This window comes from Micropterus salmoides, unplaced genomic scaffold, assembly GCF_014851395.1.
Source record: "Micropterus salmoides isolate LMB-PRFRI ecotype aquatic unplaced genomic scaffold, ASM1485139v1 Ms_hic_scaffold_15, whole genome shotgun sequence".
NCBI lineage: Eukaryota > Metazoa > Chordata > Actinopteri > Centrarchiformes > Centrarchidae > Micropterus > Micropterus salmoides.
In genome coordinates, this window is record NW_024040596.1 from 33,244,158 (window position 1) to 33,260,497 (window position 16,340).

Sequence of the window (16,340 nt, forward strand, 5' to 3'; positions counted from 1 at the left end):
GGCTGTAGCTTGGTCCCGCACTTTACGGGACACGCCACCCTCAGACCCCAGCAGGGGGGCAAGCAATCCGCGCAACCACACAGCACCCAACGAGGCACCCAACGCCAGCAGCCCAGGTATTCATCTATCCACACGGGGAATATCCACGGCCGAAACAAAGGCAGCTCACTCCGCAGTAAACTAACAACCTCTGGCAACGGCAACAAACGTGCAGCACGCCAGCCCAGACACGTCTCCACACCCAACAGGAGAAGACCGAAACCCAAACAAGTCTACCACACAGGCTTAAAAAGGTAGCTCCCCAACTCTCCCAATCAAAGGGGATGAGCCCCAGGTGTGCTGGTGCGTGCACAGGTAAGAGGGAGGGAAAGAAAACCTCATCCTGCCACACGTGTACAGCTGAAACAAAGCCGTGTTTGCTTCTCACTGACCTGCCCTACTCTGCTTCTGATTGGCTAGTAGTCCTTAACTAGAAACTGTGCATGTGCAACTCCCAACAAAGATCACTTAGAGACAAGATGTATCACTCCATAGCTAAAAGCCTTCAACATAGGGTGAAAAGAGGAGCTGCAGCAGTGTGAAGAATGACAAAAATATGGTGTTTTTTAAATTAAACCATGTAAACCTGTTCTGGTACAACCTCTAAATAAGATTTTGAATCTGAAAAGGAGCATAATACCACCTCTTTAAATGTTGTGAGTTGCTTCTGTTTAGGAGTAAAGTGCCAAGGACGAAACTGTACTGTAGGTTGTAGGAAATTATTTCAGTGTCCACATGACATAAATATCCTGTTTTGCTGTATTTTCTTCTCCGCTGTCTGTCATCAGGTTTGCAGACCACTCCATGTGGGCGGTCCATGTGGGGCTGATAGAGCAGCCAGTCCAGAGGGCTCACTCTTTGGCTGTGGAGCAGATCATATACCATGCTCGCTACAGGCCCAAAGGACTGGACTACGACATTGCACTGATGAAACTGGCCAAGTCACTTGTTTTCAATGGTAGTGGTGTCCTTTTTCAAGACCTTGCTGAGTACTACCTTTCTTTTTCAACCTGTTCTGTGTTCATACATTCTGTTCAGCTGTCCAGACCTCTTCTATTGCATCTCAGCAGTTTCAGTTTCTATTGCATTAAACTGACCAAAAGGTCAACATTAGTGCCCAGACTGGCAGAAACTAAGGTGCCCTTTAGCAAGACACATAACCTCACACTGTTCCCCTGAAGCTGCTCAAGCTAACAGATGTTAATGTTGCGTTAAATAAAACTCAAGGGGCCGTGTTGGTGGGATGTGTTGCTTCATGTACCAGTGAGAAGATCAAAAACAACCCAGGAAGTTCAGTTGGAGTAATAGATCCATCAATTTGAAGAATTCTAAGACATTATAAGACACATAACATTTTCTGTATTACACTCAACATGACACAAGTCTGAAGTGAATGCCATCAGATTATTGTAAAACACGCAGGGAGAGATGCATTTCTTGCTGTTGCTTCAAAGGTCACTGTGATGAAATGATTAGGACCGGTTGTGGCTCAGGAGGTAGATTAGGTTGTCCACTAATCACTCCTCTTGTCCACATGTTGAAGTGTCCTTGGGCACTTCCTCCTGATATGGTGATGGTCAGGCCAGTACCTTGCAGGGTAGCTTGCTGCCATCAGTGTATGTGTGTAAAAATTAAAAGCGATCCATGATTTTACCATTATCTTTATCATCATCTCATAATATAAGCCTTTATTGATCCAAAAGGGAAGATTCAGGTGTTGCAGCTGCACAAGGACAGAAATAAGTACAATTAAAGCTGCAAGCAGTGTTGGTTGGGGTGTGGCGCGGCCGGAGGTCGGGAGAAGTGCCCTGAATTGTTGCACGTTTTGGACCGGATAAAGGTTTTAAATGTCACTTCCTGTGTCCCCTGGGTGGTGCTAGACAAGACCCTCTAATTATATGTTGTGCAGCAGTAGGTGAAGTGTGGACTGCGCTGTGAAAATGAAATATAAATCAAAGGATTTTTGTCAGAAACGGCTTACTTCCTGTTAACAGTGGGTGGCGCTATGACGATGAGTGAATATTTTCATGTTCAAGACGGTACTGTTATCAACAATGTAAAGTTTGGTACAGATCTGAGCATGTACACTGAAGTTATAATAACTTCCTGTTTTATGGCAAACCATTGATCTATTATGCCACGCCACGGACATGCCCATCAACGAAACTTTAAGTCGATCCAATTAATTCCCTAGGAAGAATTCGTTAAAGTACGGACCTTGTAAAAGGCCATAAATGGGCTGAAATTACACATTAAAATTAAAATGGCTGACATCCTGTCTGATTTCAGGTATGACTCCAAGAGGCTTTTTTGTGCGTCTTGGGATGATACATGTACCACGTTTCGTGCATGTTGGTGATTCAGTGCGCAGGGGCTGCATCTTTGAAGGGACACTTCCTGATTCCAGCAGGTGGCGCTATGAGGATGAGTGACTTTTGACCTGTAGATGTGTTCAGTGCATGACCCTTATCAAATGTGTTAAATCTGGTAGAGATATGAGCATGTACAATGAAGTTACAAGAACATGGCAAAGCATCGAACTTTGACGCCACACCAAGGACACGCCGTTATCCAATGTCTTAAGGCTCTTCTGAGACTGTTTTGAAGCAGGTGAGGCAAATATGTTGGGAGTGGTACATAACAGCATGAAACTTGACACTGCATGTTGCCAGCAGGTGGATCTATGAGTGTTTGTTGGCATATGGATGTGTTCAGGGCAGGACTCTCATCCTACATGTACAGTTTGGTGCAGATGTGATGATGTACACTAAAATTTAAACTTCCTGTTTTATGGTCAATCATTGATTTTGGACACCATGTCACTGACGAAAACTCACAATAGCACAACTTTTCATCGTCAATGTCTTTAGAATCTGAAGTCGATCAGATGAATTCTGTAGGAGGAGTTTGTTAAAGTATGCACCCTGAAAAATGGTTTAAAAAAAAGGGTTAAAATCACACTTTCAATTCAAAATGGCCAAGTTTAGGATATGGGTTGTTGAGGCTTTTTTGTGTCTTGATATGATACATGTCCCCACAAAATTTTGTGCATGTAGGTGAACTTGGCGCAGGGGCTATGGAACCATTTTTTATTAGTTAGCACAAAAAGGAGAAATTAATAACAAGTAAATATCGTGGGGCAGGCTGCACACTCCACTGCTGAAACACTTCTGATATGCTTCCAGTGGACTTTGACACCGGGTTATGGACGCATCAAAACTGTGGCACAGCCGTAACGTGTGGATTCCTGGCGTAATCCTTACAGTTTTAATAGGTTTCTCGCATGTTCATGCTCGAGCCCTAATTAAATACAAAAGGTAGAAAAAATATACACGCCACGTGGACCTGCCTGACATCATCACCTTCAAGGCAACAATGCTATATTCCCCATGCACTTTTCCAGCAGACATACACACGAACTTAGCTGCAGTCTTTATTCACTGACAGACTTTAACATTTACTGCTCACCCTTTCCTCTGATCTGCTGTATTCACCTGCCGCTCGCTCTCTCTCACTCAGCTACACACTCACTACACTCACCAAAAGCAGCGATTCATCAGTGACTGTGAGTGGTGGTGATAACTCTGCAGGACTAGAGAACAAAAGAAACGCCACTGCCCCTTATTGGGAGTATTTTTTATATTTTTTATCAAGTCCTCCAGCAAGAATCTATGGAAGAAGGGCGCTTATTTCCTGTCTAATCATTACGTATTTAAACCCAGCAAGAGAAGTCATTTAATATCATTATATACCATATAGTTCAATTCAATTCAATTCACTTTTATTTATATAGCGCCAAATCACAACAACAGTTATCTCACAGCGCTTTTCATAAAAGAGCAGGTCTAGACCGTACTCTGTGATGCTATTTACAGAAGCCCAACAGTTCCCACCAAGAGCAAGCACTAGGAGACAGAGGCAAGGAAAAACTTCCTTTTAAGAGGCAGAAACCTCGAGCAGAACCATGGCTCAGGGTGGGCGGCCATCTGCCTCGACCGGTTGGGGTGAGAGAGAGAGAGAGAGAGGGCAAGAGAGGAACAGAGAGAAAGAGAGAGAGGGATGGAAGGAGAGAGAGGGGAGAGAGGCAGCCTACACAATATACACACAGAGGTACAGACAGTAAAGGTGATGTTGCTATAGACTAAATGAAAAATGGCACAGATATTTATAGTAGTGTTAATGATTATAATAACAATAATAACAATAGGACTAGTAACAATAGTCGTTGCAGCAGAGGGCGCCGAGCAGGAACACGGGGGCAGCAGGTGACCCGCAACCACAGAGCCAGACTCCACAGCTCCAGAGCCAGAAAACCTGCAGGAAGTGATAGGAGGAGAGAGGAGAGGGACGAGAAAGCACAAGACTACCAGAAAGGGGAGAAGTTGTGTTAGTAACATGCAATAATGGGATAAGGTTGCATACAGAGGGAGAGAAAGTAGAGGAGAGAGGAGCTCAGTGCATCATGGGAAATCCCCCGGCAGTCTAGGCCTATAGCAGCATAACTAAGGGATGGTTCAGGACTCACCTGAGCCAGCCCTAACTATAAGCTTTATCAAAGAGGAAAGTCTTAAGCCTACTCTTAAATGTGGAGATGGTGTCTGCCTCCTGAACCCAAACTGGAACCTGGTTCCACAGGAGAGGAGCTTGATAGCTGAACGCTCTGCCTCCTAGTCTACTTTTGGAGACTCTAGGAACCACAAGTAACCCTGCATTCTGGGAGCGCAGTGCTCTGGTGGGGTAGTAAGGTACTATGAGCTCTTTAAGATAAGATGGTGCCTGACCATTAAGAGCTTTGTAGGTAAGAAGAATGATTTTAAATTCTATTCTGGATTTTACTGGAAGCCAATGCAAAGAAGCTAAAACAGGAGAAATGTGATCTCTTTTCCTGGTTCCTGTCAGAACACGTGCTGCAGCATTCTGGATCAGCTGAAGAGTCTTAATGGACTTTTTCGAGCAGCCTGATAATAAGGAATTGCAGTAATCCAGCCTAGAAGTAACAAATGCATGGACTAGTTTTTCTGCATCATTTTTAGACAGGATGTTCCTGATTTTCGCAATATTACGTAGGTGAAAAAAGGCGGTCCTTGAAATTTGCTTAATGTGAGACTTAAACGACATGTCCTGATCAAAGATAACTCCAAGATTCCTCACAGTGGTGCTGGAGGCCAGGGTGATGCCATCAAGGGAAACTATATCTTTAGATAATGCGTCACGGAGGTGCTTAGGCCCCAGAACAATAACTTCTGTCTTATCTGAGTTTAACATGAGAAAATTACAGGTCATCCAGGTTTTAACATCCTGAAGGCACATTTGAAGTTTAGGTATAGGTTAGATATAGGTCTATAGTTGGCTAAAACATCCGGATCAAGTTTGGGCAGAAGAGGTTTAATTACAGCTACTTTAAAGTACTGTGGTACATAGCCTGTTGATAGAGATACAGTGGGTACGGAAAGTATTCAGACCCCTTTAAATTTTTCACTCTTTGTTTCACTGCAGCCATTTTCCAAAAATCAAAAAAGTTCATTTTATTTCTCAGTAATGTACACTCAGCACCCCATCTTGACAGAAAAAAACAGAAATGTAGAAATTTTTGCAAATTTATTAAAAAAGAAAAACTGAAATATCACATGGTCATAAGTATTCAGACCCTTTGCTCAGTATTTAGTAGAAGCACCCTTTTGATCTAATACAGCCATGAGTCGTTTTGGGAAAGATGCAACAAGTTTTTCACATCTGGATTTGGGTATCCTCTGCCATTCCTCCTTGCAGATCCTCTCCAGTTCTGTCAGGTTGGATGGTAAACGTTGGTGGACAGCCATTTTCAGGTCTCTCCAGAGATGCTCAATTGGGTTTAAGTCAGGGCTCTGGCTGGGCCATTCAAGAACAGCCACGGAGTTGTTGTGAAGCCACTCCTTCGTTATTTTAGCGGTGTGCTTAGGGTCATTGTCTTGTTGGAAGGTAAACCTTCGGCCCAGTCTGAGGTCCAGAGCACTCTGGAAAAGGTTTTCGTCCAGGATATCCCTGTACTTGGCCGCATTCATCTTTCCCTCGATTGCAACCAGTCGTCCTGTCCCTGCAGCTGAAAAACACCCCCACAGCATGATGCTGCCACCACCATGCTTCACTGTTGAGACTGTATTGGACAGGTGATGAGCAGTGCCTGGTTTTCTCCACACATACCGCTTAGAATTAAGGCCATAAAGTTCTATCTTGGTCTCATCAGACCAGAGGATCTTATTTATCACCATCTTGGAGTCCTTCAGGTGTTTTTTAGCAAACTCCATGCGGGCTTTCATGTGTCTTGCACTGAGGAGAGGCTTCCGTCGGGCCACTCTGCCATAAAGCCCCGACTGGTGGATTGCTGCAGTGATGGTTGACTTACTACAACTTTCTCCCATCTCCCGACTGCATCTCTGGAGCTCAGCCACAGTGACCTTTGGGTTCTTCTTTACCTCTCTCACCAAGGCTCTTCTCCCCCGATAGCTCAGTTTGGCCGGACGGCCAGCTCTAGGAAGGGTTCTGGTCGTCCCAAACGTCTTCCATTTGAGGATTATGGAGGCCACTGTGCTCTTAGGAACCTTAAGTGCAGCAGAAATTTTTTTGTAACCTTGGCCAGATCTGTGCCTTGCCACAATTCTGTCTCTGAGCTCTTCAGGCAGTTCCTTTGACCTCATGATTCTCATTTGCTCTGACATGCACTGTGAGCTGTAAGGTCTTATATAGACAGGTGTGTGGCTTTCCTAATCAAGTCCAATCAGTATAATCAAACACAGCTGGACTCAAATGAAGGAGTAGAACCATCTCAAGGATGATCAGAAGAAATAGACAGCACCTGAGTTAAATATGAGTGTCACGGCAAAGGGTCTGAATACTTATGACCATGTGATATTTCAGTTTTTCTTTTTTAATAAATTTGCAAAAATTTCTACATTTCTGTTTTTTTCTGTCAAGATGGGGTGCTGAGTGTACATTACTGAGAAATAAAATGAACTTTTTTGATTTTTGGAAAATGGCTGCAATGAAACAAAGAGTGAAAAATTTAAAGGGGTCTGAATACTTTCCGTACCCACTGTCGATTGATCATATCTAGTATAGAAGTGCTGACTAAGGGTAAAACATCTTTAAGCAGCCTAGTCGGGATGGGGTCTTAAAGGCAGGTTGATGGTTTAGATGAAGAAATTATTGAAGTTAGTTGGTAAAGATCGAGGGAAGCAAAACAGTCTAAACATGTATCTGGTTCTACAGCTGTTTCTAAGGTTCCTGAGTTAAGAGATAAGTCGGTGCCAGTTGAGGGCAGGTCTTGGTGAATTTTGTTTCTAATAGTTAGAATTTTATCATTAAAGAAGCTCATGAAGTCGTAACTACTGAGAGTTATGGGAATACTTGGCTCAATAGAGCTGTGACTCTCTGTCAGCCTGGCTACAGTGCTGAAAAGAAACCTGGGGTTGTTCCTATTTTCCTCTATTAATGACGAGTAGTACGCTGCTCTGGCATTACGGAGGGCCTTCCTATAAGTTTTAAGACTATCTTGCCAAATTAAACGAGAATTTTCCACTTTGGTAGAACGCCAATTCCTCTCAAGTTTCCGTGATATTTGCTTTAATTTGCGAGTTTCAGTATTATACCATGGAGCTAACCGTCTTTGTTTTAGTATTTTCTTTTTTAGAGGGGCTACAGAGTCGAGTGTCATTCGAAGCGAGCCTGCAGCACTATCAACAAGATGATCGATTTGGGAGGGACTGAAACTAGCATAGGAGTCCTCCGTTACTTTGTGACTAGATAATGTATTTAGAGCTGATGGAATCGCATCCTTAAATTTAGCTATGGCACTATCAGACAGACATCTTGTATAGAAATTTTTGCCCAGTGGCGAGTAGTTCAGCAATACAAACTCAAAAGTTATCAAACAGTGGTCGGACAAAGAGGGATTCTGTGGGAACACCACTAAATGTTCAATTTCAATACCATACACCAAAACAAGGTCGAGGGTGTGGTTAAAACAGTGAGTCGGTTCATGAACACTCTGAGAGAAGCCGATGGAATCTAACAGAGAGATAAACGCAGTACTAAAGCTGTCATTCTCAACGTCCACATGAATATTAAAATCTCCTACAATAATAACTTTGTCCGTTTTAAGGACTAAAGTTGACAAAAACTCTGCAAATTCAGATAAGAATTCAGAATACGGGCCAGGTGCTCGGTACACTATAATGAAGAGAATTGGTTGCAGTGATTTCCAACTTGGGTGCAAAAGACCAAGAACAAGGCTTTCAAATGAGTTATAGTTTAGTTTAGGTTTAGAGCTGATTAGTAGGCTAGAGTTGAAGATAGCTGCAACTCCACCTCCTCGGCCTGTGCCTCGAGGAATGTGAGTATTAATATGACTGGGAGGGGTGGATTCATTTAGGCTAACATATTCTCCATCACCCAGCCAGGTTTCAGTAAGACAAAATAAATCAAGATCATAATCTGATATTAGTTCATTTACTAGTACACCTTTAGAAGAGAGAGATCTGATGTTTAATGTTGATGTTTAATGCTGATGTTTATGAGTCTAATGAGTTTAATTTTCCTATATGTTTGCACTATTGCTCTTGTGGTTTTAATTTTTATGAGGTTTTTATGTACAGCTCCTCTTCTGTTTACCTTTGATTTAAATAATTTTGATGGTCGGGGGGCAGACACCGTCACTATAGGGCTGTGGCTCAGGAGGTAGAGCGGGTTGGCCGTTAATCGGAAGGTCGGCGGTTCGATCCCTGGCTCCCCCTGGTTGCGTGTCGAAGTGTCCTTGGGCCCGATTTGGCGGCTGTTCCGCCAGTGTATGAATGTGTGTGAATGTTAGTTTCCATTTGAGCACTTAGGCTCAGTGTATGAATGTGTATGACTGGTGAATGCAGATGTAGTGTAAAAGCGCTTTGAGTGGTCGAAAAGACTAGAAAGGCGCTATACAAGTACAGAGCATTTACTAAGTAACTCCTCAAATGGACGAGCAGAGAAGTGTGTTAGACTGCGACTCTGCCAGGTCACTATATAAATGTGAGTGGATGTAGTGTAAAAGTGGTCAAAAAGACTAGAAAGGCGCTATACAGAGCATTTACATAGAAGTTATCTTATCCAACTTCCTGTTGGCACCAGCATCTACTGCGCATGATTGCGCAGCATAACCGTGGTTTGACGTAGAACAACTGCAGAAACACCGTAATTCTGGTAGCTGCATAGCTGCGCCAACAAAAAGTGTCATGGCTCATTGTGTTTGTCTGACTCAGATCGTCACAGTTTAATCAGCCCACCTACGAGGCTCACCTGTCAAACAACAACGCAGCGTCACTGATAGTTTGTTTTTATTGCAGAGAGTTTATAATGTAAGCAACACGGTTACATCTCTCATGTGCGACGGGGTGTCACAGGGTTTTGACGTCATTTTTGGGCCTACATGGATCCCTCCATGCAGGCTTTGGTCGGCTTCACTGTCCGGTCCCTGGCTTACCCCCTTGGAAACAAGAAGGTGAGACCATGAAACCAAAATGGAACAGCACAGAATAAAGAATAAACCAAAAACACAAGCAGACAGATCCATAAACAAAAGCACAAAAACCAGGTAGAGGTTATAAACTAAATATCGAATGAACAAGACTAACAGTACAAAGCTAGATGAGAACACCAGACACTGACAATAATAAAATAAAAGAGGAAGTAAAGCATGTGACAATACTCAATAACTAAGGACAAGGAATGAGAGAAACCGAAGCAAATAGAAAGACATATGAAACAATGGCAAAACTAGAAACACAGGGGGAAAAAATCAAATAAGTCAAACAAAACCCCAAATTGTCATCCATCTGAATGCTGCAGCTGAAATCAAGACTCATCAGACCAGGCAACGTTTTTCCAATCTTCTGTTGTCCAGTTTTGGTGAGCCTGTATGAATTGTAGCCTCAGTTTCCTGTTCTTAGCTGACAGGAGTGGCCCCCGGTGTGGTCTCCTGCTGCTGTAGCCCATCTGCTTCAAGGTTCGATGTGTTGTGTGTTCAGAGATGGTATTCTGCATACCTTGGTTGTAACAAGTAGTTATTTGAGTTACTGTTGCCTTTCTGTCATCTGGAACCAGACAGCCCATTCTCCTCTGACCTCTGACATCAACAAAGCAGTTTCGTCCACACAACTACCTCTCACTGGATATTTTCTTTTTTTCAGACCATTCTCTGTAAACCTTAGAGATGGTTGTGTGTGTAAATCCCAGTAGATCAGCAGTTTCTGAAATAGTCAGACCAGCCTGTATGGCAACAACAACCATGCCACGTTCAAAGTCACTTCCTTTCTTACCCATTCTGCTTGGGGGATGCTTGGTTTGAACTTCAAGTTGTCAAACACGTCTACATGCCTAAATGCATTGAGTTGCTGCCATATGATTTGCTGATTAGCTATTTGTGTTAGCAAGCAGCTGAACAGGTGTACCTAATAAAGTGGCCGCTGAGATTACATAGCAATTATAAGTGGCTTTAGATAAAAGCTAAATGACTAATTGTAAATGCTCTGTATAGCACCTTTCTAGTCTTTTCGACCACTCAAAGTGCTTTTACACTTTGTTTTACACTACATCTGTATTCACCATTCACACACATTCATACACTGGCAGAACAGCCGCCAGGGGCAATTCGGGGTTCAGTATCCTGCCCAAGGACACTTCAACATGCAACCAGGGGGAACCAGAGATTGAACTGCTGACCTTCTGATTACCGGCCAACCCGCTCTACCTCCTGAGCCACAGCCAGCCCTAATTTGTTAGTAAAAAAATATAAGAAGTTATCCTGGTTATTTATTTTAAATAATATATTGCGCACCATGTAGTATGACGTCATTATTTATACTAACCTGAAAACAGGATTTATGTGTAATTACACACTAGCTGCATTATTAATTGATGCTGATTATGGTGGAAACTGCATACACACAATTGTGTAGAGTTTATCCAATACATTAAAATTCTCTTCTGTAGGCTTTGTGGAGCCCATCTGCCTGCCAAACTATGGGGAGAAGTTTGAGCAGGGCACCATGTGCTGGATCTCTGGCTGGGGAGCAACTGAGGATGAAGGTGAGTCTGAACATGGAAAACAACATAATAACATAACAACTTCATTACTTGATATTGTGGTCCTGACCTGTCTGACACCTACATGCTTGAAATGGCATGCATTTTTCAGGAGAGACCAGTGTGGTTCTGCGCTCAGCCATGGTGCCACTGCTCTCCACTAAGACCTGCAACCAGCCAGAGGTTTACCAGGGCTTCATCTCCTCCTGGATGATCTGTGCAGGATACCTGGAGGGAGGAACGGACTCCTGTCAGGTACAGATGGTCTTTAAACAGTGATTCACCAAGATTCACTTTGCAGAATCACAGAGCAGCTGAGATTCCTCTACGGGAGGAATCACTACAGTTTTATTCCTTTTGAAATAAATGATAACACAATTACAGTGTTGGGAAAAAAAAACAATTGACAGTTCTCAACTAAACAGGGTCACGTAAGAGACTGAAACTAAATGATGATATGACAGGAGATCTGTTAAAGTACTAGTTTTCCTAGCACAGAATGTCAAGACAAACAATGATTCATTAGATATACAGTACATGTCAAAAGTCTGGACAAACCTTAAGTTCCCATTCAATGGTTTTTCTGTATTTCTAGTAGGGTTGGGCACGTTAACGCAGTATTATAATTAATTAATGCCAAATATTATTTTATCGCACGTTAATGCAGTTTTTTTTTTAATTATTATTATTTTGAATGTCTGTTGCTCACTGGGTCTGAATACACATACAGTCAAACCATGGGTCACAGGAGGGGGGGTGTTGATCAGCCTGCAAATCACCCACCCAAATAAGCAGCGGAGGGAGGCTTCAGCAGACTACACTGTCATCTCTTTTCCGTATTTTTCCACCCGCAATCTGTTATCACGGCAGCAGGTGAGCCGCTTGCTTGTTAATGACGCAGCCTGTCAAACAACTCAAACAACCCAAACCAACATCTGCACCCTGTGTTCAATGCTGCTTTAACGTTACCTGCTCCGTGCTTGTAAAATATCCACCGCGACTTGTAATGTCATTTCAAGTTTTTAACCAAGTAAAGTCTGTGCGAGTGAACACGTGCACATAAGATCACCGCTAAGTGAATACTGCTGGTAAAAAGCACATTATTTGTTTAAAGTGTTTGCAAACCACATGTTATTGCACTATTGTGTATATAGCACTACATTTAAAGTGCGCAATTACACTACTCAATTATGAATATGTGGAAATATTAATTCATAAAATTCTCGTTTTATGAAATCTGCTGCCCGCCCAAGGCTTTAGGACTCCTTGGGTATAGCTTTATTAATTACACAATTATTTGCTAGTGATCAATTAGTTAATAATTGCTAATCCTTTTGAGTCAGTTTAATCAATCAGTCAGTCTCATATTAAAGTCGTGAATCCTCTGTCCAGTGACTTGGCTTTAAACAGTACACACACACAGTTCCTGTGATTTAGGTGAAATGTATTAACTAACTAAAGTGAATACAAAGTGAGGTTAAATATATCAAAGAAATAAAACGATAATGATTAAACAAACAGAATGCAATCAATGAGGATGATGGAGTTCAATGTGAATTTAGTGGTCTATTGTGGAAAGAATTTTAGTAAGAGAACAAGGGAACGAATGAACGCAGGTTTTGACAACTTCAATTTGGCTAGGAGTTTAGGCTAAAGGGTTAAAATAAAGGACATCACCTCGACCACAGAATGCTGGTTTCTCAGCCGTCTAGCAAAGGCTCACTGTCGGCTTTGCTCGTTCGTGTGGTCAGGGCCTCCGTGGCTTGGCACGCTACACAGCTTCTCGAGCGGGTTTTGGGCCGATGGATTATCCGGAGTCCTTTGGCTGGCTGGTAGTTGCAGGAAAAACGCTCGTAGTAACGGGCGGTCAGCCCAGGCTTAGTTTGTTGGTTTGATGTCCTCAGGATTACTGCTGGTGTAACAGACCCACGTGGCTGGGTCCGAACTTCGGTGGGAGCAGTAGAAGTTAATTTGACTAAAATAAAGCTTAAAAAGGGAACTTGGTTGTTCCTGAATTCAAAGTTGCCTGGCTTACGGTCTAATAACTCTTAACAAAACGAAGTAAATTCAACGAATGTTCGTGTGAATATGGCTAAGTAGCCATATATTCACACGAACCTTCGTCTGGGGTACTTTAGTTGTCTGTTAAGGGTTGAGAGATTCTGGATTAATCCTTTTTGTTATAAATTAACCAAAACAACACTGGCTGGTTCACTACACTATCCGTTTCTTTCCGTGAAATTAACAGCTAACTATGGAATCTGTCAAATAAATTGTCACCATAATTAACTGTACTAAAATACTCCTTTCCAAACAAATAAAAATAAAATTACTGTACAGTTCACAAAATCTTTTCTATTATAATAACAGGAAATGTAATGATTTACTCTCTTTGCCTGTGTGTCATTGGTTTAAGAGGCTGTGAAGGACTGGTGATTTTATAAGTTAGACGGGAACCTTGTGTCTCCTCAGGGGGACAGTGGAGGTCCTCTGGCCTGTGAGGACTCATCTGTATGGAAGTTGGTTGGAGCAACCAGCTGGGGAGTTGGCTGTGCAATGAGGAACAAGCCGGGCGTTTACACTCGCATTACGCAGTCACTCAGCTGGATCCGCAAACAGATGGAGGTCAGTACATCCCAAGCCTTGTCCTGTTTTGGGACCTGCCTCTTTAAGGTTTTGGAGAAGATAGGACTAGTACTAAACCACTGCCTCAAGCCCAAAAAATATGTCAACGGAGCATTCCCCATATGATCAGAATGTTCCTGCAGGGCATACACGTTTAGTTTACATATATATATATACACACACACACACACACACACACACACACACACACACGTGCTAGTCATATAATTAGAATATCATCAACAAGTTGATTTATTTCAGAAATTCCATTCAAAAAGTGAAACTCGGATATTATATTCATTCATTACACACAGACTGATATATTTCAAATGTTTATTTCATTTAATTGTGATGATTATTACTGACAACTAATGAAAATCCCAAATTCAGTATCTCCGAAAATTTGAATATTACTTAAGACCAATACAAAAAAAGGGCTTTTAGAAATGGCCAACTGAAAAGTATGAACATGAAAAGTTTGAGCATGTACAGCACTCAATACTTAGTTGGGGCTCCTTTTGCCGGAATTACTGCAGCAATGCGGCGTGGCATGGAGTCCATCAGTCTGTGGAACTGCTCAGGCGTTATGAGAGCCCAGGTTGCTCTGATAGTGGCCTTCAGCTCTTCTGCATTGTTGGGTCTGGCGTATCGCATCTTCCTCTTCACAATACCCCATAGATTTTCTATAGGGTAAAGGTCAGGCGAGTTTGCTGGCCAATTAAGAACAGGGATACCATGGTCCTTAAACCAGGTACTGGTAGCTTTGGCACTGTGTGCAGGTGTCAAGTCCTGTTGGAAAATGAAATCTGCATCTCCATAAAGTTGGTCAGCAGCAGGAAGCATGAAGTGCTGAAACTTCCTGGTAGACGGCTGCGTTGACCTTGGACCTCAGAAAACACAGTGGACCAACACCAGCAGATGACATGGCACCCCAAACCATCACTGACTGTGGAAACTTTACACTGGACTTCAAGCAACGTGGATTCTGTGCCTCTCCTCTCTTCCTCCAGACTCTGGGACCTTGATTTCCAAAGGAAATGCAAAATTTACTTTCATCAGAGAACATAACTTTGGACCACTCAGCAGCAGTCCAGTCCTTTTTGTCTTTAGCCCAGGCGAGACGCTTCTGACGCTGTGTCTTGTTCAAGAGTGGCTTGACTCAAGGAATGCGACAGCTGAAACCCATGTCTTGCATACATCTGTCTGTGGTGGTTCTTGAAGCACTGACTCCAGCTGCAGTCCACTCTTTGTGAATCTCCCCCACATTTTTGAATGGGTTTTGTTTCACAATCCTCTCCAGGGTGCGGTTATCCCTATTGCTTATACACTTTTTTCTACCACATCTTTTCCTTCCCTTGGCCTCTATTATTGTGCTTGGACACAGAGCTCTGTGAACAGCCAGCCTCTTTAGCAATGACCTTTTGTGTCTTGCCCTCCTTGTGCAAGGTGTCAATGGTTGTCTTTTGGACAGCTGTCAAGTCAGCAGTCTTCCCCATGATTGTGTAGCCTACAGAACTAGACTGAGAGACCATTTAAAGGCCTTTGCAGGTGTTTTTAGTTAATTAGCTGATTAGAGTGTGGCACCAGGTGTCTTGAATATTGAACCTTTTCACAATATTCTAATTTTCTGAGATACTGATTTTGGGGTTTTCATTAGTTGTCAGTTATAATCATCAAAATTAAAAGGAATGAACACTTGAAATATATCAGTCTGTGTGGAATGAATGTATACATTATACAAGTTTCACTTTTTGAATGGAATTACTGAAATAAATCAACTTTTTGATGATATTCTAATTATATGACCAGCACCTGTATATAAGACATATACAGACAAAGGAAGGCTGTACTTGGAAGAGCCTTGTCAACACATTTTTGATGGGTTGAATATGTAAACTTGACAGTGTTGTCTGCTCCTTATCCAGAGCAATAGACCTTTTGTTACAGTTGTAAATAATAAAATGAATGAAGCTTGAATTCCATTTAGCTGCTTCATTTTCAGTGTCCTGGGGCCAGTTTTTTGTAAAGATATTTTAGACTGGTCTGTTGTGTTAGCTCAGTCTTAATTTTACTCTTAGATTGTTGTAATGCAAATAAGACTGCTTCACAAAAATACAGACTTAAAAGTTAGCTATCCTACCACTAGGCTAATACACTATGTTTTCATGGTACACTTCAAGGCTAGTGGTCAGTAAATTATCAGACTAAAGCCTTTTTCCCACCACTGGTATCCACTCAATTCGCCTCGGGCTCTATTTTCCATTGCAAATAGTACCCCTCAATGTAGCACACAACTGCCACGACGTCATGTTCAACACAACACACACCTGTCTCTTGATTTAAGTTAAAACAGTTTAACATTACTCAGAATGTAAAGACAGAGAAGTGGTTTCCTCTGCTGTTGTCGCTGGAGTTGTCTGCTGCGTTGGCTGCAGCAGTCTGTGTGACTGTGAGACCAGAGCAGTGTGCGAGCTTCCCCCGACGGTGGCTTGTTAGCTTCCCCCAGCGGCACTTGTGTAGCTCTTCAACTCTGAAAACATTCAAGCACATTTTTGATCCGCCAGGTGATAGGAAAAAAAGTACCAGGT

General features: G+C 42.4%; 1 protein-coding gene across 1 annotated transcript in view; it reads left to right on the plus strand.

Moving 5' to 3' along the window:
- Window positions 1-16,340, plus strand: part of tmprss3a (transmembrane serine protease 3a) — a 34,646-nt gene that overhangs the window by 17,092 nt on the left and 1,214 nt on the right. Inside the window, exons 10-13 of the mRNA XM_038719821.1 lie at window positions 828-997; window positions 11,035-11,130; window positions 11,240-11,382; window positions 13,600-13,752. Of these exons, the coding sequence (XP_038575749.1) occupies window positions 828-997; window positions 11,035-11,130; window positions 11,240-11,382; window positions 13,600-13,752 (562 nt within the window). The remainder of the gene's footprint in view (window positions 1-827; window positions 998-11,034; window positions 11,131-11,239; window positions 11,383-13,599; window positions 13,753-16,340) is intronic.